This window comes from Gadus morhua, chromosome 15 (genome assembly GCF_902167405.1).
Source record: "Gadus morhua chromosome 15, gadMor3.0, whole genome shotgun sequence".
In the NCBI taxonomy this organism is placed as follows: Eukaryota; Metazoa; Chordata; class Actinopteri; order Gadiformes; family Gadidae; genus Gadus; species Gadus morhua.
The window spans coordinates 3,250,970-3,278,314 of NC_044062.1; the positions used below are offsets into that span (position 1 = coordinate 3,250,970).

General features: G+C 44.7%; 1 protein-coding gene across 1 annotated transcript; it reads left to right on the plus strand.

Moving 5' to 3' along the window:
- Positions 1 to 106: 106 nt before the first annotated feature.
- Positions 107 to 21,692, plus strand: lrrc1 (leucine rich repeat containing 1). Its single transcript, XM_030379214.1, has 14 exons — positions 107 to 746; positions 7,534 to 7,651; positions 8,217 to 8,295; positions 9,139 to 9,228; positions 12,432 to 12,488; positions 12,768 to 12,831; positions 13,148 to 13,222; positions 14,067 to 14,211; positions 14,749 to 14,867; positions 15,485 to 15,568; positions 16,718 to 16,833; positions 17,263 to 17,435; positions 19,080 to 19,219; positions 20,154 to 21,692. Exons 1-14 carry the CDS (start codon positions 588 to 590, stop codon positions 20,301 to 20,303), a joined length of 1,569 nt encoding a protein of 522 aa, XP_030235074.1. The 5' UTR covers positions 107 to 587; the 3' UTR covers positions 20,304 to 21,692.
- The last annotated feature ends 5,653 nt before the right edge of the window (positions 21,693 to 27,345 follow it).

Genomic DNA, 27,345 nt, shown 5'->3' on the forward strand with positions numbered 1-27,345 from the left:
ATCTGCCCACGCAAACGTGTCACAGGCTGTGGGTGACAGCAGGCAGGCTTGGAGAGAGAGAGGAAGGGGAGGAATAATACCGGGAGAGGGAGGAGCACTCTGGCAGATGACGTAGGATTGGAATGAGGGAGGGAATGTTCCGGGTCAGAATCTGGACTGGGAGGAAATTAACTCTGGCACTAGGAAAACGAGAAACGCGACCCTCTATCGAAACTAAGATGCGGCTAATATTTTTGGACAAGGGGGATTGAAAGTTGATCCATGTGTGTCCGTGGCGTGTGTAACGCAGCGAAGACGCGAACGAACAAAAAAGCAGGTGCCTACAAACTAACCAAAAAGTAAGTGAACGACGAGTGCTCGCTGCGACCTCGCTGGCAGTGCGATTTATTTACGCTCGGTGAGATTGCGTTTCGATGTTTACCACTCGCCGCTCGACTTTTAGCCGCGATCGTGTCGAGCAAGCTTAGTTCGTGCGGAATTTTAATTTTGGAACCACCTTCAGCCAGACAAACAATCTGTTGCATCCTTCCTGTCCAACGCACGGGCACGACGGTTTTCAGAGCGGCTCTCCCATCCATCACCCCGTGATGTTTCACTGTATACCCCTGTGGCGGTGCAACCGTCACGTCGAGACGATCGATAAACGCCACTGTTCCCTGCTGTATGTGCCCGATGAGATTTACCGCTACGGCCGGAGTCTGGAGGAGCTGTTGTTGGATGCCAATCAACTCCGAGACTTGCCCAAGGTAAGCAGAAAAAGAATTGTAATGATGTAAAACGTTGTCAAAGTAAACATGTGTGCGTTCATGCATTTGGCCCACGGTCACTTAATTTCAACGGGTTAGCAATGTCCTGATCTGTATCTCGTGGGAACCAGGGACAACAATTACGCAAGGTCAGCAAGCTACGCGCACTATAGCCTGTCAAAGTGTCCCACCTGGTTCCACCTGCCCTCTTGTCCCGTATGGTACTCGAGCCATAGATATGTTTATCTCAATTGGCTCGTTATATAGTCCTTTCTAACTCAATTGGAGCTTGCTGTAACTCAGAGAAACTCTGTCCTGAGATGTACATTACAATAGCACGTCCCCATATGGGACAGTTTGTCACCCTGCTATTCGCGTGAGACAAATAAGTCTGGCCGTTGAAATCCTTTCTGTCTCTCTCATACACTTTAGACATTTTAGCATGCGTGGCATCTGTCCGAGTCACTTCCTACCTGTTTGAGCTTACTCAAATTCCGGTCGGATAATGCTGGTGTTTGTTGTGCAGGGGCTCTGGCATTTGACAGGCCTGTTCTGCCACAAAAGCCAAGCTGTTGAATGTCTGCTGCTGACGACGCTGTATGTACCCAACCTGTGCACGCTGTCAGTAACTGTTTTTTAATTGGAGAGGATCATTTTGAGTTAGAAGAGGGCTGTATTCAGTTTGTTTGCAAGCTTGTCCTGTGCAATTGTGCGGATGCTAGAGTTGTGGTCGATCCTTATGGCCAAACGATGCAGTTGATTCATCTGTCCGAGTCTTTTACCCATACATTTCTGGTTCTGTTTTTGCAGTGGTTTACCCTTTTATGTTCTAAGCTGTTGGGTCTTAAGTGCATTGATAAGCCCTGACCTATTGTCAAAGCAGCCTGACTCAACAACCGAACAGGCTTATTAGCAGAACGCACTCAATTCTGATGGGGGATAACTTGCTTTTGAACCTCTTGTAATTTGCTAATGTCCCATTCTTGTATGGGAGTGTGGTCACCTACATCCAAAAATTGGCCCGTTTTACGGTACTTCCCAATCAGCGGCTGGAGTGGAATAAGGGAATGCCGGATCAACCCACCTGACCTCATGAAACACAAGTCATGTTGGGATAGGGCTTGGGCCAATTGGGTTTAATCCAATTGGCCCAAGCCCTATCCTAACAGGACTGATGAAACCTGTCTGTCTATCCTCTGATGAAAAGTAGAGGTGGAAAACCTACCTTGTGCCTTTGCAGTAACTTACTTCACAAGAGCGCCTTAAACCCAATTAACTTTAAGTCAACCAGTGTATCTGTTGTGTTTAGTATACCATCTCTTTCACAATTTTATTGGACTGGAATCTATAGGCCCAAATCTGTGTAGAAACAATTATAATATAGAGCTTTACTACTTTTATATCAAGTAATGATATAAAAGTAGTAAACACAAGACCCTCGTATAATGGATGTTCATTTGTCCGTCAGAGTTGACATTATGATTCCCAAAGTGTCATATTGTCATGTTTGCAAACGCGTGCTGTGCTACCTCCTCACCTGCCGGGGATAACGTGTCATCCTGTTGCTTCGGGGTGTTCTCGTAGCCTACACCTCAGGGTGCAGGGAATAAAGGCTGATGATTCAGCTGTTTTGAACGATGGAACCGGTCTTGCCGATTGGCGGAACACAAGTAGTGCCGAAAGGTACGCTCCATTGTCCCCTGTCTCACTCTGCGGTTGGAACACATTAGCCTTTGGGTCGGGCCCAGATATTTTATGATCATCTTAAGTAGCTGAACGACTACAAAAGCATGCTGGTTTGCAATGTGCATCGTGGTGCCATATCCCAGTTATTCTTTTATACATTTCACCAGTATGTTTGAGATAAAGAGAACAAGGGAATCCTGGCAGGACAACAAAGCAGGCCGTTGTTTATTGTGCTGCCCAGCCTGGACATAATGTCGTCTGCGGATTTCGGAGTGAACCCAAGACGCGTCCAATTGGATAAACCTTTAAATGACTCCAGCTCAATGCTCTGTTCTCTGGCCGAGTTGTGTCTCCCTCCAGGTACACTGGCTCAGGAGGGAACTCGCTCTACGTGCGTATTGTTATGATCAGTGTGGTTATTGATTTAGTTGAGCCCATAGCAGTACTTAGCATCATTCAGGAATACTACTGTTCCGTCATCATTATTAATCACTTCATCATGAAGATCCATCATTTGATCCGCAGGTTGGGGATGAAGAAACCCTATCTTTTGAACGGTTATGGTAAATTGGTCTGAATTTTCACCTGTCCTGTTGAACTTATTAGAATTTCAACTGTCTTTTATCTATTCACCATTCAGGTTGAACCGGAAATATGTGTCAGATTTCATAATATTACTGCCTAAGTGGCCAGGGCTGGTCTCGATACTTTCTTTATTCAACATTGTTTTTGTCTTTTTACTGCTCAACCCTTTTTCCTGGAACTCACGTTTACATTAAGTCCTAAACAGGCACACTAAATCCTTAGTGTCTTTGTTCAAAGATTTCCTTCTAGCCTTTTGGTCCATTTGCATGACATTAACCTGGTTTCTATGTGTTTACTAATTCTTTTATACAGAGCAGCCTAAACAAAGGGCGAGTTGCCATATGCCACTAGCCAGCCTCACCTTGTATCAGTTGAAAAATGAAAACCTCCTCCACACCATTCCTCTCTAATGTAGGGTAAGAGTGTAGCCTACATAACAAAAAGCTATTTTAAAGTCTGATTTGGCCTAGTCCTTCAACCTAACAAGAGGAATCAACCAAGCCATTTTATTTACTAAGAGCCTACTTTTCCCTTCACAGCATCAAATAAAGGGAACAGTCTGAGTGTTCTTCCCAATTACGACCTCAACTGCTAGTTAATGGGACAATTTCTTTCTTTCGGTAATAACCAGACATCGATATCTGTTTTAAAAACCACTTGGCTTCTTGGCACGCACTCATCGACAGAACACCGTGAACATCCCTGGGGGGGTCACGGATACCTCTGGGGCTGCCTCAGTCCTCCTTGCCCTCTGTTGTGAATAAACAAACCGTTTCCTACGCAGCACTGTAGTCGGATTAGCCTTGAATCACGTTTTGATTGATTTTGTTATCCAGGCTGATTAGCCACAAAGTCCTTTGACATGGTTTGGAAAGTTAGTGGTTGAAATTCACTCCAGCACCCAGGAATGCTATTTGTATGACTGTAGATGACTGTGATATTGTGTAACGCGTGTAGGCTTGGAGGCTACACACGTGTGTGTGTGTGTGTGTGTGTGTGTGTGTGTGTGTGTGTGTGTGTGTGTGTGTGTGTGTGTGTGTGTGTGTGTGTGTGTGTGTGTGTGTGTGTGTGTGTGTGTGTGTGTGTGTGCTTGGTGTGCAGCCTACATATCGCTGTTGAGGAGTAATGTGTAATACATTTGTTTAATTAGTAACTCGTGGTTGCACTTTATTTTTTTCTACACCCAGCCCGTTCTATTTACCCTCCTAACAACACACCTATGTCAATGAACATAAGGCTAGTGCAGAACACTGTTTAGACCAAAAACATATTGGAGACAGTGTTTTCTTTTTTTTCTTTAGGCCGTGTCTAACTTTAGTAAATTTATTTTATAACATTTAATCACACTTAACAAGAGTTTACAGCATTATTGGTATGGTATGCTCAAAAACCCATTGGTGAAGGTGAACCGGCTCAGACTGAAGATAGCTATAACTCTTTGACTCGTGTGTCAAGACAAAGGTTTATGGGGCTATTGTTCAGCAACCAGGTGACAGTCCATTTTAGTTGTTTTGTCAGACAGGATGACGGCTATGGGTGTGACGAATGACAGTATAACAGGAAGAACGGGTTAGTCTAACGCTAATAGAGTAAGGACAAAAGCCTTTCCTAAAAACTATAGCCGATAGAACCACATTACAATAATCAAACGTCTCTCGTCGTTGTCATCTTCCTTTTTTATTCAACCAACACTTGATCCAACATGTTTCATGATTCACTCAGGTGGCCAGTACAGATAAAAGCCGTTTCTAATCTACCTGTTTCTGCGAATCACCTCAAATATCTAGGCATTGTACTTACCGGTAGATGAGTACCAGTGATGCACTAATGATGCCCCAAGTGGCCGATACAGATTGCTCAGCTGTTATGGTAGCCAGGTTATAAAAGCAGTGCTGCCACACAGACCCTATATACAACCTAGTACTATCTTTAAATATCTTTATAATGTATCATTATTTAGCCCATAGGCTTGAATGTCATTTTCATTGGCGTTCTTGTAACAAAACGTGACATAAATAGAATATAGAGGTTTATTAATAGTCTTAAACTTGCTCTGTCAATGGACATGGGTGATGCGGAATATGTTTACTGTTTGCTCCCTGTGATGTGGTGTCGACCCATCACCCCATTGCATATGGGCTACATTTTCAAATTCAGTTTGACAACCTCAGCCCATGCAACTGTTACTCCAAGGTAGCATACATATACAATATCATTGATGTTTGGGCTTTATTTAAGGAGTTTATGATCGATACATTGGGCTTCATTGGTCTTCCATTACAGCGGATCCCCGTTTCAGCTGGAATTCAAACGTAGGACATTGAAAAGAATGTGTTACCCCCCCCCAGGCAACTTTGTTATTCTCTTTTAGTAGCCTACAGTCACGTAGGAGTGTTTAAAATTTGTATTATAAATGCTTCACACACGGTGGTATTTGACTATTGGTGGAAGCTTATCCCTCTATTCGACGGCGCAATCAACATATACCTCGTCCAAGACAGAGCTCCGTACATCCACACACACCTCGCCGCCGTCGTCCCTGATCGTGTCTTTTGAAGAGAGTATACCAACATGGACATAAACAATTTTCCTGATTTTTGTGAGATCAATATGTGGAAGAGATTAGTAGATAGTTATACAGGTATATGCAATTCTCCTTTCAAGCACGATTTGATTCCCATCCCGTTAAATGCCATCCGACGGGAAAGAGAAGTGATACTTTTACTGTGAGATTTGTGGGATTCAGGTTTGAAAATCTAGGATTGAGAAACTAGAAAAGGTTTGTGAATCAGCGAATCACAAGGTTTGCATTGATTCCGTGACATGTGACATGTTGCATATATCCTAGAAACCAGAAAAATCGTTAGGCTTAACACAAAACTTAGGCCGCCTTGAACAGCGTGTATAGGGAAAGAGACTGTTTAATCTTTCTTGGAAAGACAAACTAAAATACACAAAGTTGTTTTACGTGACTCGTCGCCAACATCTGTCTTTTGGGAGATATCAAGGACCAGTTTATTATTGCAGTGATCAGGAGATGTCCTGTTTGGTTTCAGTGGGCATTGTGCATATTGTCTCCAGATGATAGGGAAGGCCTGGTTGGAATGGAGACACTGCAATGGGTTCTTCCAACGGACCAGAGGAGGCTGGGGTGGGGAGTGGGGGGCAAAAGATGTTCAGACCAAAACATCCTGATCTCGAACACTGGAATTGGCGGGTGACCGAAGGCAGCCCATCATGAAACTTATTTATGTTGCATATCTCCAGCGGTCACGATGGACACATTTTCCAAGAGGAACGTCGTAGGAACAACTATGTCTTGTACACACCGAGATGCATTTTTTAAACAGAAGTGTAGTCGAAACAAAAACAACTGGTTACCACATATTTACTTAATAACCCCAAAAAAACGATGCGGTATGTGTTTTCATGCTGCAAAGCCCAATCCATGAAGGAGGGCTTCAATAGCCGAGGCAGACCAGCTAGTAAACGGCTATCAAAGAAGGGAATGAGTTATTTTTCAGGGATCACCAGTCAGGGTCTGAAACGGTATGAATCCACCCACTTGGCAGTATGTTTAGAAGGATCCAATGCTGAGCGTTGAACCCTCGGTCACAGAACACAGAACCAAGGAACTTAATCCAGAACTGCTTGGTTAACAAACTAAGGAAAGGTGTGTTACTTAATCTGGATTTTAGGGTGGTAGAAAATACAAATACATTTCACTTGGATTGACTTGATGTGTGCAATGCTCATTTAAATTATGCTGATTCTGGTACAGGTTTTTAGGTCTGTAGAATCCAAAGGAGTCTTTCTGTTGAAGGTTATTTGACGGTGCAAGATAAGCTGTTCAGTTAGGAGTTGGGGCAATTCTGGGCAAAGCCAAACAACACTTGATACTTTAACTATACGATCATAATCGGTATTGGCCTCTGGGTAACCACAGTGCATGTGGCGTGTGCAGTCATGCCTATCGTAATACGTTACAAGTTAACTAGGCTTCCATAAACAAAGCACACTACTACTCTGTATTAGTGGGTCCAATACATGCAATCCCTTTAAAAACAAACAAATATGATGACAAAACAGTTCACCTTCAGTAATTAATTATTTATGCAATGACACTAAGTCATTGTGCATTTGAACCCAATACAGCAGTTAGTAAAATTGCAATAGCCAAAATTGTAGTTTGAACATGTGAATTGGATACTCTTCACTTTGGTGAGAAGTAGACAACTATATAACTACAAGTGTATAACTGCTAGTTGTGCACGGATGAGTTTATCTGATGAATTAGGCTGACATATTGTTGTATTGATTGTATTTGTCATTACTGTAAGCTCATTAAACATTAAGCTGAGGGCACATTTGATTATTGAACAACTATACTGCTACTACTGCGTTTACAAATGTTGTTTTTTTTTCAAAGAAATACTGTGAATGTGTGGGAAGAACTACCAACGTTGGGTTCGTGTGTACATATTTTCAACTCTATTTCAATGTTTGTCTTTTTCAGCCATTCTTCCAGCTGATAAAACTGAGGAAGCTTGGCTTGAGCGATAATGAAATCCAGAGGCTCCCGCCAGAGATTGCAAACTTCATGCAGTTGGTTGAGCTGGACGTGTCTAGGAACGGTAAGGGCAACATATACACACCGACGTATAAATAACATACTGTGTTTGGACTCGATGTGTTCGGTTTGTGGCTAGTTTGCTGAGCGTTAAAATAACACCTGCGGCCTGCAGCATTTTGTTTTTCTGTACACACTAAAAAACATTTTAAAACTCGGTTGTTGTGTTGGTTTTGTGCGTGCGGCGTTCAGAGTTATGGCCGCGGAGCAGGATTCTTATCTTGAATGCTAAAAAAATACCGTTTCCCTGCTAGTTTGTTTTTGTTTGCTTTATCATGTCATATGGAGTCCAAGGACTTTTTGAAATGGGAGAAAAGGAAAATGAAAGTATTAGCGCTTTTGCTAGGTCTTAATATTTTTTGCGGTGTTAATGGGTGTGTGTTTAGTTACCATTCGGGTCCACAGTCCTTTGCTCACATCAGCCTAGAATAAGAATAAGATATTGTGAAATAAGGCCTAGCTGAAGTCCAATTTAAAAAGCTTCTCCGATAGCTTAAAGTGTTATGAAACGTTTTATGTTGGAAAAGATTTGACATGGCTTCATCTTTCTTTCTCTTTCTTTCATGTAGATATAATGGAAATTCCAGACACCATCTCCTACTGCAAAGCCCTCCAAGTGGCAGACTTCAGTGGAAACCCTCTACAAAGGTAGTCTAGTTGATGATGATATACTCTGTGGAACCTTAGGTATTACTTGCATGCATTAAAAAAAACTATTTTTTTCTTTCCTTATCGAACAGTGCATGTAGTACAACTGATTACCAACAGACTTATTTATTGTTCATTTAGTCTCTATTTTTTTCTTAGATTTTATTTTTCCCTGTGTGACTCACCTTCGATAATTCAGCGGAGCCTTAAATACACACAATGTGTTGGAGGGGCTGGTAAACGTTTGCCACGGTGTGATCTATCTGTTGTTTGGTCGGGGTTTAGCCTAATTTGCACCTCAGCGGGGGTCTGCGCCATACTGCACAGGCCTGCGCTTGGAAGGCAGAAAACACAAGGCCTGATCGCACGCGGTATTGGACCCCCTCAGAGTGCTGCAACGACGATAAACACCACACTATGCAGTCTGCTCGACGTGCACCAAGCGGGGCTCCTTCTAGATTTAGTGATGAGGTGTTTTGTGTATATTTGATGTGCTAGGTTTAGGGTTGGATTGTTTTCTTTTTGCTATACGGTTTATTGTGGAATAGAAGCTGACGCGTGGCTAAATGTATGCATGATAGTCACATGGAGAAATCTGTTGAAGCACAAAGTCACCTTGGAGATGGGACGCTTTCAGAATTCTGTGATTTAAGTACTTCATCAAACTAAATAATTCAAAATATTTTTTCGTGAGACTAGATACATGCTTGAGGCAATGAGTGAAGTTCTCTTCAATGTTGTAGTGGATGTTGTGCTCATGATAAATATTTCACACAAAGTTTCCAGCCATCTTATTCGAGTACAATTATTAGTTCTTGTTTTGTTCTTTTTGTTTTGTTGCAGACTACCCGAGAGCTTTCCAGAGCTGCGGAACTTAACATGCCTTTCAATCAATGATATTTCATTACAGGCCCTACCAGAGAACATCGGAAAGTAAGTATTTACACTGTTTATACAAGTAGTTATTGCTACAGTTGTATGAATGTATCGCTACAGCAATTTTTCCTCAACTGAAATAAATGAATACATTATTATGGTGCAGTAAAAGCCCAAGCCTACAATTGCATGTTTCATTATCACAATATCTTACATGGTTGAGTATTCATATAAAGTAGACAAAATGAAATGGTTTGGAAAAGCAAAAAAGCGGTTTGTAAAATATGTGATGAGGATATTAAAGTGTTGTGAGTGGGAGTACTATTTATTGTTTGATATTATGGTTCTGTTGTAGCTACGCTGGATTGGACGTTTGACAGTTGTGAGATTGAACAGCCGTACCAAACTGTTGTTTGTTACAAATGTTCTGTCATCAACTTCTGAATCACTACTAGTTTCCTACTCGGCCAGGAAAGAACTTAAGTATACAAAGACGGACAGCAGGAAGAAGGATAATTAAATCTGTTCTTTATTGTACCATGTAGGATAACATTCACTGACGGACAACCCTAAATGCTTCTGGTTTGACCATAAGTGTACCTCTAAGAACCGGGCTAAGAGGATTATGATACTATACTACTGTTTTGTATTTGGCTACGTATCAAATCCAATCTTTAATAATTCTTCCAAGGGACATTGAGGGATATCGGTCATATTATTGTTCCGGTTTTCCCAGGAAATCGGATTAATTTCTTCTTTGTATTACCTTGATATTGTCTGCGCTAAATCCAGCTTAAGCCTTCTTGTCTGGTCTGAATTGTCGGTTCACGTAGAAGATTAGTTTGGAATCAAATGTAACTGCAGGGCTTATGCTACCCATCAGTCCCTCATTTAAAGTTTACAACAAAGACAACATTTGTATTATGAATAAAGAAAAAAAGAAAGCATAGATGGATATCACTGTTGGGAAATGTTAAAGGGAAATGTTTTGACTCGATTAAAAAGATTGCCTGATATCCACTGAGGGTAAACATCTTAGTGTTTTTGTTTTGGTATGTTTATTTTGAGCTACTCTTACAATGTAGGTCTTAAACCTCATAAAACCTTGCTGATAACTTCATCAGAACATAATTAAACCTTATTTACCTAATCACTTCGGGCATTGTTAATATATAATATATTAATCCATCACCCGTGGCACTTAGTTTAATAACCCATTTTAAATGCTGCTGATCATTCTTGTCCATGCAACCGTCTTTGTCTTCTAGGGATGATAATGGTGAGATAAAGTCCTACCATGTGTGTAATTTGGCACGGGGTTTTGCATCATTTGCATGTGACTCATGCAAGATTTGGTGGGTAGAGAGAAACAGACAGACAGAGAAAAGACAGGCCGCAAGGAAGACTGACAGAGAAGGGAGTGACTAGAGATAGAGACAGGGAAATAGAGACAGGGCGATAGAGACAGGGAGAGTGAGACGGAGACAGACAGACGGAGACAGACAGACGGAGACAGACAGACGGAGACAGACACAGAGACAGACACAGAGACAGAGACAGAGACAGACACAGAGACAGACACAGAGACAGACACAGAGACAGACAGACACAGAGACAGACAGAGACAGACAGACACAGAGACAGACAGACACAGACAGACACAGAGACAGACAGACACAGAGACAGAGACAGACAGACAGACACAGAGACAGGCAGACAGATACAGAGACAGGCAGACAGACACAGAGACAGGCAGACAGACACAGAGACAGACAGACAGACACAGAGACAGGCAGACAGACACAGAGACAGGCAGACAGACGCAGAGACAGACAGACAGACACAGAGACAGACAGACCGAGGGAGACAGACAGAGGGAGACGGAGACAGACAGAGGGAGACGGAGACAGACAGAGGGAGACAGAGACAGACAGACAGACGGAGGGAGACAGACGGAGGGAGACGGAGAAAAACAGACAGAACGAGGGAGACAGACGGAGGGAGACAGACGGAGGGAGACACAGACAGACAGACAGACGGAGGGAGACGGAGACAAACAGACAGAGGGAGGTGGGGCAATAAGTGGAAGAGGCAGGTTGGAGACAGACTCTGGGACAGCGGGAATGTGCCTGAGTCGTGCATCTCGTCAGCTCCTCTCCCCTCCTGGTACGGCATGCGTCCCGTGTCTGCCTCGCATAACGCCCTGAGTTAGTGGCTTCTGTCTCCCAAGGAGGCGGCGTAATAAAAACCATCGCGGGTGTGACATTTATACTGAGACAGCCATGAACTCTGGTGTGTGTGTGTGTGTGTGTGTGTGTGTGTGTGTGTGTGTGTGTTTAAATATTTCCTATTCCCAGTTCCCTGAACCACTTGTTGCTACTGGGGTTTAGTCACCGTCAGCATTGGTAAAAATAAAAAGTTTGTTGACGCTGTTGGGCGTTTTGAGTTATTTAATCTATTGAACCAATGCTGCAGCCAAACGGCAGACAGTTTATTTACTAGAATCATCGCAGTAATCCCTAGCCCAGTGACCCTGTATTGTGACCACCGCCCCCCTGTGATAGACTCTCAGTCTCGTTGAGGCCATCAGAAATTGTGCATGCAAGTTAGATTAAAAACAATGTTCAAATGTACGAGATTGTGGTAATCCTCCGCGCTAAGTCTTGACTTGTATTTTTCTAGCTTATTCCCGTGGTACATGCAGAGCAGGGCTCTCTGTCAGAGCCTTCTACCCCACAGTCGTCCTTAAGTGGAAGTTGCCAATGCTGGACAGGGCGGAGTTTGAGAACCTTCTTGGACAAGATAATCTGTTCTTATCCGTCATTGCATAAACGGCAATAAATTGATGTGAAATATTGCTTTGGGGAAAAGATCAGAACGTCATAGAGGCCAGGCGTGGTTGCACCATATTTGAGTTAATGTTGACTTAGTGAACGATTGCGTTATAACTACACTACGCGCAAACTTACGCCAAGCTCATGCAACCGGCTGCAGGCCATTGGATGTCCTGATGGCTTTCTGGAAGCGGTTGTTTATGCTGGACTGGACTTTATAACAAGATAAGACTGACACACCTTGGGCCCTCTTCCTACAATCTTGATATCTACTACCAGGGGAAGGTTTCAGATATCATGTCTGCCTCCCCTTTTTTGTTTTTGTTCTTTCAAACCGACATTTAAATCTCATTCAATAAGTACACTAAATGACGGTAGAGGAATAGCACGATTTTCCTGATCATTATTTTCTTCTGCTTTCCCCAGCCTCGCCAACCTTGTCTCACTGGAGCTCAGAGAGAACATGCTGACATATTTACCAGAGTAAGCATTGTCGGATTACACAGTCGTTTTCCTCTGCTTATTTATTCATGAATTATGCATATTATACACTATCCCCCCGCCCCACCTGTCTCGGATCTATGTGTGGAAAAAGAAAAATGTTCTTATCTGGTGCCTCAATATATTCAAAATGTAATTTCTGCTGATTTTAGAAGCGTGTCAATATTAGCCATGAATATTCGCCTTGTCTTTACCTGTGGCCAGAGGATGGGATAGTACATTAATTGGTCTCATGAGCTGTCTTTTCTTTGTTACCGACAGGTCGCTATCAAAGCTACAGAAACTCGAGGAACTCGACCTGGGCAATAACGAGCTGTACAACTTGGTAAGTCTGAGGCCAGAAGGTTTGTATATATATTGCAGCATTTGGCTCAGATTTATATTGAGAGAATTGACTCCCCCTGAGCACTGCGTTCACCACTTGACATACTTGATGTCAAGACATGGTTTGCAGAAGTAAGTTTCCTTGTTTATTTGCATTGTCTTTTGCTCAATGTAAATCAAAACACGTTGCTTTCAAATAATAGCTCTAAAACAATTCAGCACAATACCGATGGATGCCGTAGTCCATCCCTCCCCTGCATTCGTCTAATTTTTCTCTTTCCCTCTTTCCAATTCCTACCCATCGTCCTCCCACGCAGCCTGAGACAATAGGCCACCTTGTCAGCCTGAAGGACTTGTGGCTCGATGGAAACCAGTTGGCCGATATACCTGCGGTGAGTCTGCGCTGACATGTGTATTTTTACCCTTCCGAAATGAGTTGGCTGCTGTCGAGGCGTCTCTTCCACCTGCAGCTAATGCTGCGCAAGTGTGGTCATTAAAACACCAAAATACAAGGTTTTCTTTGGGGGGGTTGTTGCAAAAGCCAAGCTGAAGCTGCCTCTGAGAGTTACTTATGGGAGCCACATGAAGGTGTGAGCAAAATGTTCACAGCCCGGAATAGCAACTGAGAATATGCCTTTCCCTCCTCGGTGATTAACTAGGGAGGGGCCGGCTTTGGATCAGCTGTTTTTGTAAAAGATGACTTCAGTATTCAACGCTTTGTAATATTATACTGTACACTGGGAGATTTAATGTAAACAGTACATTGAACACAATGTATATGTGCTGTTTATTTTCTTCGTTCATTGGCATCACAACCCTCTTGGACTCTTTAAACATTAAATAGGATTTTTAAGAAATATGACATTAATAACCCTTCCAACGTTCTATTCATCGAGATTAAATCTGTACAGTCCAGTTCAGGGTTTCATCACTAGATATTCGAACATCACAGTAAACAAAATAGAATAAACGCAACTAGCATTATAAACACAAAATACAACATCAATAAATATACGTAATTATAGATAATATATTCATCTAGCCAACCATCGTATCTAATAACGTATGCTCATAGATAAAAAAAATAAGAGTACACATGTAAATTAAGCTAACTTAAGTCAGTGACTCTAAAGTAAAGTGTTTTCAGGTAGATCACCTGCATATTGCACAGGTCATCTGGATAGGCTCAATGCGTACAATGGCCTAGTAGTCCTGAGTTGACCCTCTGCCCTCCAGGATGTGGGGAGCATGAAGAGCCTGGTGTGCCTGGACGTGTCGGAGAACAAGCTGGAGTACCTTCCCGAAGAGCTGGGGGGTCTTCTGCAGCTCTCAGACCTGCTGGTCTCGCAGAACAACATCGAGGCTCTGCCTGAAAGCATCGGTGAGCTGTCCTCCTCCTCCTCTCCTCCTCCTCCTCTCCTCCTCTCTTCCTCTCTCTCTCTCTCTCTCCCCCTCACTACGTAGTCATAGTGTTAGCTGAAAGGAGAGGCTAATGGGTGAGGCCTGTTGTTCAGGGATGACTGTTCAGGTGAGGTTGAGGACTTGCCTTGACCTACTGTACTACACATGACCCCCTAAAAGGGGCTTACTACAATACTTCACAAAGCACAAAGGCTTCCTGAAGCTCAACCATATTTGATTTGGATTCAGATTTACAGTTGGTTCTAGATTTTATTAGGCAATCGTATCGCTTACAGTTCATAAAACAAAGCCTCTTAACACTGATTCGAGTGAGTGCAGGCTTGAGCTTGGAATACTTTATATCCGTTAATAAACAAAGAATATTAAGTTATTCATTGTAAAATGAACGCTGCAAGTTGTATTCTTCTTCGGAGTATCTATTTGATTGAACAGCATCGTGTTCTCATTGTGTGTTGCTAAGTCTCCCGCTGTAACGACTTAACTTCTATTTCTGCAGGTAAATTAGGACGTCTCTCCATCCTCAAGGTCGACCAGAACAGGCTCATGCATCTTCCAGAGGGCATCGGCAACTGTGAGAGTCTCACCGAACTCGTCCTGACGGAGAACCAGCTGCAGGTGGGTGGGGACAAACCATAGATAGATAGGCAGACAGACATTTACAGATAGATATTTATAGATAGGGAGATCTCCCACAGTATGGACGTATATTTGGCCACTGGAACAGTATCATTCAAGACAATATCAAGGCATCATCCTCACTAATTCAGTTTTATGGAGGAATATGCATAAGGGCATGCCATGTTTAGTAAATATGTGCTCAATCCTTGTGTTTTCAAGTACAACATCAGATGTTGGAAGCTAGATGGAGAGATATGTTTGCAGTGAGCTCAAGTTTATTTAAATGTCATCATAATTCATATTGTATCAATAAAAACGAATAATCCCAATATGAGGATTTTTTTTTTATTATTGCAATTGCAATTTTCCAGCATAATAATGCCCTTTTCCATCGAAATAATGGCAATGATTTCCTCCCGTAAAAGTCTGCAAAAATATGGACAGAAAACAATTTCAAAAGGTTTAATCTAAATGATTAATTTGTTGACGTTTCTTTCCTCCGTTTTGGCTGCATTTGCAAAGTAGGACGGTATTAGTTTGAACACGTGCTTGATCCTTCTGCGGCGTCGCATGTCCACCAGCTGTTCATGGTCCTCTTCTTTCTTTCGTTCCAGAGCTTGCCCAGAAGTATTGGCAAATTGAAGAAACTGTCCAACTTCAACTGTGATCGAAATCAGTTAACATCCCTGCCTAAAGAGGTAAGGCTTCTATCCTAATTTCCCGTTTCATTTTCAGAAAACAACAATTACAACGGTTTCTCTTCCGGCCCAACTGAAAACCACTTGAAGAACTGCGGTTTGTGTTTCCAATAGAATCGAGGACACTAGATTGTTTCGCTGTCCTCCTCTCATTGTGCTGTTTATTAGTGGGGTTGGTTCAGCGCACATTGCATCGCAGTCTATTCAGGGCAGGCATTCTCCTAGAAACCCTCTCGTAGGTCGAATTGGACGCAGCTTACTGTTAAAGCGTAATCTCAATAGCCTTTTAACCAGCGGGTACAATGGCCCAGTGTTTGAGCCTCGCAAAGACTGCAGTGTTCAGGAGAGAATAACAGTCGGACACACTTGGCCTGGAATGAGTTTACGGCGTGTGTGTGTGTCTCTCTCTCCCTGGAACCATGGCGAGCGCATGGCGTCATACCTTCACCATCCCAGCGATAGCGTGGGTCTCTGGTATCGAGTGTGTGGTACACTTGACCCTAGGCACCCTTTGTAATGGATTTATGATCGATCTCGGATTAGTGGTTGATAACGACGGCCGGTTCAGATGCCGGACTGCATCTCTCTATCTGGTTGACAAATCAATCATTTAACGCTGCTGTCCCCGTGTCTAAAGATTAGATGCTTATGATGGGGTTGTATTAGTTATGCGGCCTTGCTCAATTTACTGTGGAATTTTTAGTGTGTCAAATCCTTTCGCTGTGGTTGGGTTCCCATTAGTCATATGTAAAGTAGTTCCTCTGGTAGTGACAAGTACGATCTTTTTTTAACGGCTGTGAAAATGTGAATTTGAGAAACTTGATGAGCTTCCCATTCTTAATTTAAGAAACCACAAAGACTTTAACCACTCTATCGTCTGCCAAGAACGAACCCTTAGAATGGGGTCAGCTGCAATAGTGAATGGGTAAAAAGTTGAATTGGCGACAATGTCTATATGGATCTCCTATGCCTATTATGGTAATCACAGAAGGCTCCAATCACCATCGAGTTGCGCAACTCAATCATATTAAATCTCCAAGCTTCTTGTCGACGGTCCCATGGCGCCGCCTCTTTCTCTGCTTCAACGCGTACCAAGCCCCTCACGTGTCGTCCCCCCCGTCACCCCCCCGTCTCCCCCCCCCCCCCCAGATCGGCGGCTGTAGCAGCCTCAACGTCTTCTGCGTGCGGGAGAACAGGCTCACCAGGATCCCCTCGGAGATCTCTCAAGCGACAGAGCTGCACGTGTTCGACGTCTCCGGGAACAGGTACGGCCCGACGCGCGGCGGGCTGCTCCCAGCCGCCGTGGTGCGGCTCGGGTGGGCGCGCCTGCTGTAACGCCATCTGTTGGGGCTACTGTGTGGTTTTTTGAGCTGTGTTCAACCAAAAACGACCCAATCCAACTATTGGAGACAATATATTGTAGTAAGTGATATTTTTGTGGCATATTAAGGTTGTGGTTTGCCAGCTTATGTCGATTTTCAATTGCGTGATATATCGCTTCCTTTAGCTTAGCCGTGTGTTGCTCGGCCAGGGAACGGGTATCCTCCCAGCACGACATTGACATTTAGCAGATGCTTTTATCCAAAGCGACTTACAACGGTTTATACACACATTCACTCACCGACGGTGGAGTCGACAACGCAAGGTTACTACAGATTGCGCCCCTCTTACGCGCAACGTTCCTCCACCCCCAGGCTGGCCCACCTGCCGCTGTCCCTGACCTCGCTGAAGCTCAAGGCCCTGTGGCTGTCGGAGAACCAGTCCCAGCCGCTGCTCACCTTCCAGACGGACCAGGACCCCAACACCGGGGAGAAGGTGCTGACCTGCGTGCTGCTGCCCCAGCAGCCCTGCGAGCCCGACCCCAAAGGTGCGTGGACTGCTGTCCTCCAGGGTACACACGCACGACCTCCAAAATGCCGTTTTACCGGCCGAAATACATATTAAAGGTCCCACGGCTTGACACCAGGTATGGTGTTTTTAGCCGTTACGAGCCGTTTTTGAAATCTTCCCCTTATGACATCACAGGTGGGCGTGTCCACCTGTGATGTGTGCTGGATAGATCAGTCGACCAGCCTACCCCGTGGACCGTAGCAAACGTTGGCCATCTATCCGTCACACATCTAGGTGGACACGCCCACCTGTGATGTCATAAGGGGAAGATTTCAAAAACGGCTCGTAACGGCTAATCACATCACGCGTAGCGGCATGCCATGGGACCGTTACGATATAACACGATATAAAACATATTCCTGGACGTTGGGGAAAAAGAGTTGTAGAATAGAAAGTGGATTGCTGTATTATGGACGATATTGAGTCCTACCTTTGGTATTTCTTATTACCCTGGTATGCTGTGATACCGTCCAAGCCGACACTATTATCATCCAGCGCTCTAAGAACAGACTTGGAGCTATTCCAATTATCTTCTGTGTCAAGTCTGGGCTGACAGGAACATCTGTGGACCTTTTTTATCTCTCTAAAAGGTTTTCCCTCCCTCGAATTATCACTTCTGGGATCTAGGAATCACTCTGTGCTCTGTGATTTCACCCCCTGTCTCTCCATCTCGCTCTCGCCCTCGCTCTCTCTCGTTCGCCCTCACTCTCTCTCTCTCTCTCTCTCCCTCTCGCTCTCTCTCTCTCTCTCTCCCTCTCGCTCCCTCCCTCCCTCCCTCCCTGTCTCCCTCTCTCGCTCCCTCCCTCCCTCTCTAACCCTCTCTGTCTCAATCTCTCTCTCCAACCAATGACAGGACCTACAGCGACCATAGTATATCAACACCCCCCTTCCCCTGAGGCCTTGGGTGTTTCTTATGATTTATTCTCCCTTCAGAAACTTGATTGGACAACTGAAAGAAGCTTAGGCAGGCCCGGCCTGCGTCCATCACGTACAAACCCAGCCGTGTGACGAGGGCTCTAGGAGCAGCTACAGGGCCGGCTTTGCCGTGTGGCCATCTAATGCTTCATTTGTAAATCCATTTGTACGCTCGCTCAAAAAAAACAAACAGCGCTGGCTCCCCTGTTTAGATCAGAGTGTCGCCTCTCATTAAACCCATTGATGTGCTTCCTGGTTCCACCACTGCCCTTTATTTAGCTCGTTTTACCCCTGTTGGGTTTCTGATGGGTGTGGTTAGCTGAGGCAGAGGTTGGGCCGGGTGGAGTGATGCGGGACATCCACGGTGAGGGGTGAGAAGAGAGGTGGTGAGGGGGAGAAGGGTTGAGGACCCAGGCGTGGGTCGCGTTGCGATAAGCTTCTTCCGACTAAGCTCGAATCTGAACCAGCGATGAGACGCAGATATCCTCTCTCTCTCTCTCTCTCTCGTTCTCCCCTCGAGCCTCGGAGGATCTGTTGAGGCCCGTCTGGCCTCTGCAGCTGCCAGGGGCTGTAATCACAGAGATACGAGACGTCACCCGATCCGTTCTGTGATGTAAGATCTGCTACTCTGGCCCCTCCGGGGTCTGGCGTCTTGAGTGCGTGTTTGTACTTGTGTGTGATTCGGTGTTTTCCCTTCTCGGCGCAGTGGCCGATAACCTGGCGCGCTTCGGCGGCCTGACCAGTCTGAACGACGTGGTGGAGGAGGACTGGGACGAGCACACCGCCAAGCGCACCAGCGCCATCCACTTCCTGGAGGACGGCGAGGACGACGACGAAGAGGACCAGGTGAGATGACGGGGACGGGGACGGGGGGGGAGGTCTAATGGTAGGTTGGTACTGGTGCCAAGAGACACAAGCGAGGGTGACTGTGGCGCACAGAGGGCTTATGGGGGCGCTGTTGAGGTGGTTGCCAAGCGCTGCCGCTGCCGTGTCACACGGTTCGTTGCTCTGATTGGTTGTAGGTTCATCCAATTGTGTCCTGAGGCTTGTTTACCTGTGCTCATTGATACTGCCCCTGTACTAATTAGCGAATTGGTCTGGCTAAGTGCGGTCTTTGGGAACTATTGTCCCAACATAATGGTCGTGTTAAACGCAAGGTCAAGACTAGTGCGAGAGGTAGCGCTTTGAGGATAATTTACATCTAAATGGATTTATGATGTTCTGAATCGTCCTGTTGAGCTGACATTGCCCCTTCTATATTTCAAACCATCAATTTTGCAAATCCTTTGAGGCAATGAGCAGTAGCTGCATTGTAGTTGTAACAAGTACTAAACTCTTATTCTTCTCCTGAGGATATTATACAGCAAAGTATTTTAGGAATGAATGGAGATTAGTATGCAAATTAGCAATGTTCTATTTTCCCCTTCCTCAGAAAAGACAAGCGGTGTCAAGCCTGCATGCAAAATCTGAACCCAAAAAATATCACACTACACCATCCAATAAAGAACTACCAGAGATTGTGTAACTCACAAGATACAGCACACTTATCATCTGCTTTGTAGTTCACGGGTACATGCATGCACATGTCAGTGCACTGGGAATGTTGATGAATTCCCCACACGAGGCTGGCATTTAAATATAATAACCTAACCAACCCTTATTTAAATGTTGTATCTCTTCACTTGTACTACCGCCCTGCGCTTCCTGCTGTCACTCCCCAGACTTCCTGTCTGGGGTCAGCGCCCCCTCTTATCCTAACGCTTCCCTCGCCGTCCCACAGGGGACTCTGCAACGGCGTGCCACGCCCCACCCCGGCGAGCTGAAGACCATGAAGAAGGCGGCGGAGAACCTCCGCAACGACATGAACGCCGCCAAGGCCCTGGACTCCAACAAGAACGAGGTCAATAACGGGGTCACCACGTCTGTCTGACCCGACCCTTATTTATTTCAACCTCCAAAATACTTTTACCTTTCGTTTTCTGTTGCCTCGTCGTCTCGCACAATCCCCAACCCCTCCCCTGCACCCCACCATCCCCGTCAAGCCCTCCGACCGACCTTCGACCCCTGGTTGACCCCTGGTTGACCCCTGATTGACCCCTGGTTGACCTGCAGTCCCCAGTGTGGCCTTCCCCCTCGTCTGGTCCTCCTCAGAACACCGGTCACCTGCTCCGTCTTAAGCCCGGTCCCGGTGGGTCGTGGTTCTTCTCACGAGTCGGCCAGGGTTCTCCTTCACGTGCCTTCTCTCTCTTTTTGAATAATTTCCAAGGCAATAATCTGCACAAACTTGATACTTTTTAAATGAGATATTTTAAAAGACTTTTACTAGTTTTTAAAAAGGCCTTTTTTTCTGTACATAAGAAAGACAAACGTTAGGTAGTTGCACTACAAGGACTTGATATAATATTGCAAGAATCTTTAAATGTATTATATTTTTGTTCTTTGTTAAACACTGGGTAACTCTTTTTACTTATTGAGGATCCATTAAGACGCGAGGTTTTGTGGACCGAGTGAGTTGAGGATTATTGTATAGTCATTTGTGAATAATTATACTTTTTTACTTTTCGGGCAGCTCGGATGTAAATAAAATGTATAGCACATTTCTTAGATTTCGATTTTCTAAACTCTTTCTTTAAATTGGGTACATTTGTAAAAGTAAAAGTGTAAAAGCATTGAACAACATGCGTTTTTACTGATGTCTTATTTAAAGTGAACTGCTGGGTGTACCGACGGTCTAGTCTGTTGACCCTCCTTAAAGCTTTGGGTCTGATTTTAGGGTGATTTGAAATGGTTTTGGACTCATGGATTTGTTTAAAAACCCCACAGTACCACAGCGTGTCCACTAGAGGGCTTTTGATGGGGGATCATGAGGCTGAGGTATATATGTATAATTATTTATGCTGTGCTTCATGGAGTCATTTTGCAATGTTTATCGAATGGATGCCAAAATGGTTCAAGTTTTTTTCCAATCGCCAGTTCTGTATAGAATAATCATTGCAAAAAAGATTTTTTCAGATAAAAGTGACAAGAATGGATCCTTTTTTTTTTATTACTTGTTAGAGGTTTTATTATAATGCACTTAACAAAGTTTCTTGCATTTTACATAAAGGCTATTTTATGGTACGGAATACATTTGTTTTTTTTTTTGATTGTGAGCCAAAGGCCAGACAAATTGGTTGGATGTCTATTCTTTTGATGATTATTTTCCATTTTGATCAAACTGCACAAAACAGTTCTGAAATAGCATGGATGCTGAGCCAAATGATTTGGTCTACTTTTAACCACTGATCCAATAAAAATGGCTGCAACGTTTTGCAAAAAACTAGTTGTTATTTCTTCATAGTCATGCAGTGCCTCATTAGTTCCTTCTTCAAAGTCACCATACCCTGAATTTCTCGTTTGAGATGTGCCAAGCCTTGTATGCTTTTTGTTTGTTCACCTTAGGTCAACAAATTCACTAATCTCTCCATGTCCACACTCATCGCTCCTTCACCATCAATCAATCAAATTGAAAAAGTATTATATATATATATAAACGTACCGAAACTACTACGTTCCTCAACCACTTGGTGTAGATTTGCCGAATTAATTTCACCCCCATTCCTGTCTTCCCTCAGACAACCTGTTGTGTCCGTCTATCCCAGCCACTCTTGATGTTCCTTGTTCTGCATGCATGTGGCATGCCTGTCTGTCGGTCTGTCTGTCTGTGGCTCGTCTGGTGTGCGACCCGCATAACATGTGCTGCAACATATTTCTGCGTGCTCCCAACCTCTTTAGAAATTCAATATAGACGACTTAAAATAACCCCAATGGAAATATATTTTATTCCTTTGACGGTCTGGCAGTGTTCTTGATACAGAACAGGGCAACTATGACATTTATATTTATTAGGTAGCGGGTTAGGGTGGGACTAATACAATAAAACACTCTTGACTTTGCTTTTACAAGCCCACACGTTTTAAAAGTTGTTTCCCCCAACAGACAAACGCCATGTAAACGGTTTGCTTTTTGAAGCTAAAGTTAATCCGGTAAAGATTGAGTGGAATAAAGAAACGTGGGTTTTACAGAAGCAGCCTTGTAATTCCTCACACGTAGTTTGAGGCATTTTCAAATGTAATCAAAGTTCCCCACAATGGAAACGTGTAAACCTCCTCCCCACTCTGGTAGTCATCACTAAGGACCTCTAAACGACGGCCCCCTCTCCCCTGCCGTTAGCGAGGCAGCGTTGCTCGCTTGCTTCAGGGGCTGTCACTGCCCTATCTGCATGTCCCCGATATGGCAGCCGGCCAAATGGCCTTTTAATGGGAGAGTGCCGCAGCGCAGCGACACGACTAGCATGTAATGTGTGCAGCGTACCCCCCCTTTCAGTAGGACCCAGATTGCCTTCGCCCTGTAGGTTAGTACACCTGGGGGAAAAAAAGATGAGCTTTGGATGATACATTTTCTTTATTATTTATTTCTTTTGAGCACATGAAACGGTTACCCTGTGAATGTCTCCAGGTTGGTAGGAAGGCTCACTCTAAAGCGTCCTGGCCCAGTTCGGCCCTCCGTCCCTGGGCAGGGAGCCGAGAGCTCCCGGGGCATGACGATGCTGGGGGTGAGTGTAGCGGCCCGCGGCCCGTGGCCAGCAACCGCGTGTCGGCCCGGGAGGCCTCTGGGAGGCCCCCCAGTGCTGAGAAGGATGAGGCAATGAACCACCGCACCCAGGTTTGTGTCCAACATACAGTAAAATCCTAGGGAAGCAATCTTCGAGCGGTTTTAAATACCAAATAAATAAATACCATATCAGATGTATTTTTTGTAATAGACAAATTAAGTTTTGCTCCCTCGCTGTGATACTGTTGATCTCTGATACCACCACAGGTAATATGCCCCCCTCTCCCTCTCCTCCCCCCCACCTAAGGACGGAGAAAGACCATTTTCAGAGAGCGACACAACGTGGGGGTTTCGCCGCCTCAGGGGGGACATCCGAGAGGACGGGAAGTCATCCCGGTTCAAAGGTGGAGGTCTCTCCGAGGCCCCCGAAAGCTCCTCCTCCTCCTCCTCCTCCACTTCCTCCTCCACCGTAGACCAGGTGTACCAGTCTCCCAGAGAACTGAAGGCCCCAACACCACCTCGAGAAGCACGCGTCTCCAAAGCGCCTTTAAGAGTAACTGCTCCAGATCCTCACTGTTTGATCTACTGTGCGTCTCTGGGTGTTTTTTAGGAGGCGATGTGTTGTTGGTGGAGCTTGGCCGTAGTTAGCTCTGATGTGTCTCCTGTTGGTGGGTGGGGGGGGGGGGGGGGGGGTTGATGTCGGCTTCAAAGCCACTAGAAGATGTCACTTTGCTGACGTTGTTAACGGAGGGAAACCTTGTAGTTACAGATCAAAGTGTGCGGGCAGAGCAGTGGTTTGGGCCTCAGCATCGCTGGAGGGAAAGGTTCTCTACCCTACAGAGAACACGATGAGGTAGGCACTAATTCAGCTTAGCCACCAAAAGGCTTAAGGTGGCTAAAGCTAAGACCATATTCCACTGTGATAATCACTTTTTGGCCAAATTTATTTTTAGGTTGACGTGGATTTTTTTTTTGTTTCAGGGCATCTTCATCTCGAAGGTTTCCGAAGGAGGTCCTTCCGATAAGGCAGGGGTCCTTGTTGGAGACAGATTGCTGGAGGTGCGGGAGAAAATGATTATTGTTTAATTAACACTATCTCTGTTACTGACATGGACCTGAAATTCACTGACTGACACAACAGAGGCAAATACAATATATGTCGCAGTGACTACTAAGGCTACTCTAACTTTTTGCACGTAACTTCATGAGAAATAGCTGTTTTTATTATTTTGACCTGCAGAGGGCATCCTGACACAAGCTAGATTAGAATCCAGAGAGAGGTAGGCTTCTAGGAACAAAAAGCTCAACAAAACGATCAATGTTTTCATCCTCTCATAAAATAGCCTTTAAATAGACTGACAATGTTAATCTTTGCTGGGAATACACCATCAAAGGTTTAACAAACAGCCGTCCACTTTAAGCTCCTACTTTCTCCCACCTGCCCTGAGGAACTGCCTTTTCCCCGGTTCATCCAGGTTAACGGACTTGACATTCAGGGGATGGCCCACCACGAAGCCGTGAGTGCCCTGAGGCACGCGGGAAGTTGCATTAAGATGAAAGTGCTGAGGGAGAAGGGGCTGCCAATCCAGGTTTGTGTCCAGGACAACCCAGCTGCCCGGGAGACGGGTGTAAAGTTGAGTCCAGAGCGATTCCACCACGAGGAGGTGGGATGCCAGACTCCCAAGGGCGTGCACACGCACACGCCCGGGAGGGTCGATAGTGTGTCCTGTAATGGAAACGTAAGTGGCTAACCACCACAGCTAACACAGCTTAACTTTTGTACCCTACAATTGTAAAAAAAAAAAATACATTATTTCTTTCCTGCACACTCCACATATTTGTCTGTTTTCCTTCCTCCTGCGTTGCAGTTAGATCTGGAGATGGAACCGAGCTGGAAGTTATTCCGACAGGAGCCAGACGCACGGACGATAACAAACCCCTTTGAAGGGGAGAAAGGCACCATGACGGTGAGTGCTGCATCAAGCCACCGGAAGGTTATTTCATCATTTCCTTTCGGCTTTTTTTTTGGAAATTCAAGGAAGGATTTCTACATTATGTCTCCAAGAAAATCCCATTTCTCACTTTGATTGAACCATAAAATCTAAAAGTATTCACAGCAAGAGGTCTATCTTGAGGTTCATCTCGGGGGAACTAAAACCATAAAACGCTCACCTCCCACCACCCTGTCAGACTCAAGAAAGTGGGGTAAAACATTTATTCACATTGCAGCACTACTCCTTGGCTTGACACCCACCTCTTTTTAGTGGGATTTAGGTTGGCTCTAATGGCTTGCCTTATTTTGTACTCCAGCCTCCACCTGGTAAACCTATCAACAGAAGGCACAACCACGCAGACAACCAATTAGCAGCCAATCAACCCTCTCTCAACTCACCATCGAGGTTGTCTAGCCAGTGGATGCTGAGTATTATGGGACAGCATCCGGGAAAGCGAGCCAATCCCTTACTTCCTGTGAGTTGATATGCAAACATGTGGATGGTCTCACAAACCTAGAAGAACTATGGAGGTTCCTGAGTCCCTCTCTCTGGCTCGCCACTCTCTGCACATACAGTATGAAGCATTCCATCTCAAGGGCGTGCTCCCCACGGTATAACATGGGGGATGTATGCACAGACGACACAAGAAGCACATTTTCAATTCCACTCAGTCTTTACCGGATTTTCTTTCACACATTCACGGCGGAGTCAACCATGCAGGGCGACAGCCAGCTCGTCAAGAGAGTTCAGGGTGAGGTGTCTTGCTCTGGGATCGAACTAGCAAACTTCCGATTACCAGTCAACCCGCTCTACGTCGCGGTTGTAGGCACGTAGCTTACAACCGTATCTTGTGTGTGTGTCATGTTATATATTGGTCTACGAATGATAAAACTCATGTTTGACCTTTGTGCGGCAAAATATTGTTTCTAAAGCTTGGCAATCATCCGGCAGATCCCTCGGATTATCCTGACACATCCGTCCACCTCGGACGATGACGTGGACACCTCGTCTCAGGGGGCTGAGGGAGAGCTGTTGCTAGCCGACTCTGCTTCGGCTGATGTTCACGTCCAGTCTGGTACCTCAAAGAGCCCTCACTACCCGCCGTGACCTCAGCGCTTCTCGACGCTCACACTGGACGTTGTGTGACCTCTAATGATGCTCTCCCCTGTAAAAAAAGCACTGCTGCGGTGAAGTGTAACAAAGTGCCATTAGCATTCGGTATCTTTCAGCTCTTATCACCGTTTTGTCAGTTTGAGGTCAGTTTGAGGTCACTGCGTGGGATTTTCCAGACGCCATTTTGCTATTATTACTAGTGTCTGAAGTGTCTGAAGCTATATTTGTAGAGACACATTAAATGTCGTCCGAGGCCGACTTCCTATACAAATACTTGCTTGCTTGCTCACTTGAAGCATGCAGAAATGCTCTGCAGGGTAATGAAGAATTTAACCGAAGAAATGTAAACACCACCAACAGCAGTGAGAATGTGGTAAGATAGTAAGTATTCATCCATACAACTCATCCAAAAACCACAGAAAAGGGAATTTCCATCGGATCCAGTACTGTATTGTCTGATTGATGAACGACAACTACCTCGTGTTTAAAGAGATATGATGTAACTTTGCACACTAGCGGCCCCTCACGGCCACCAGAGACGGTGCCGTTTCCGATAACGGAAGAGCAACAGAAACTCAAAACAACATACGAAGCCTATCGCATCGTCTTCAAGCCAGGTAATAGTGAGAATTATTGCGTCACGAAAAATAATGAATTGATTTTTCACTATGTTAAATGTTTTATTTGACATTCTCTCGGTCGGCACAGACCAAACTGAATTGTAGTGTATGATTTACTGCACCATAGCAAAACCAAAAGTAAGAAAAAGGAAAGAAAGCGTGCAGTGTAAGGTACACGGTGGATATTTAAGCCGCCATAAATGTGCTGCTGCCTCCCGATTGTACCAGCGTCGGGCCATTGACAGAGTGAGCCCTCAGAAATGTCATAAATCTTTATAAAGCCCGCACATGAAAATCCATGGGCCTGATCTTCATGTGTAGCAGTCGGCAGGGTCCAGGGGTCACAAGACAGCCTTCGTTGTCTTATCTGTTAGGACCAGTCGAAAATATTATTTTAGCGATTGAGTTTAGAAAATGTCACCAACCCATCAACCCAAGATACAGAACCCAGCTCATTTTGTATCGTCTTATGTTATTCAATGTTTTCCATCCTTATTTTCTGTCATTTATTTTTTTTCAAAAATGAATCGAGTTTTCCTCACAGCGGCAATAATACCATTGGACTATTAAACATTCCTTAATTATTAACTCAGAAGAATGCTTGTTTATGAGTTCTTGAAAGTGGGTTGGGTTATGATTCCAGGGCGCTACT

What these genes read in the sequence shown, in the direction of transcription:
- lrrc1 (XM_030379214.1), top strand. Translation starts at nt 588, where the DNA reads ATGTTTCACTGTATACCCCTGTGGCGGTGCAACCGTCACGTCGAGACG. An exon ending in AGTGGAAACCCTCTACAAAG is followed by an intron (nt 8,296 to 9,138) that starts GTAGTCTAGTTG and finishes GTTTTGTTGCAG; the next exon opens with ACTACCCGAGAGCTTTCCAG. An exon ending in CTACCAGAGAACATCGGAAA is followed by an intron (nt 9,229 to 12,431) that starts GTAAGTATTTAC and finishes TGCTTTCCCCAG; the next exon opens with CCTCGCCAACCTTGTCTCAC.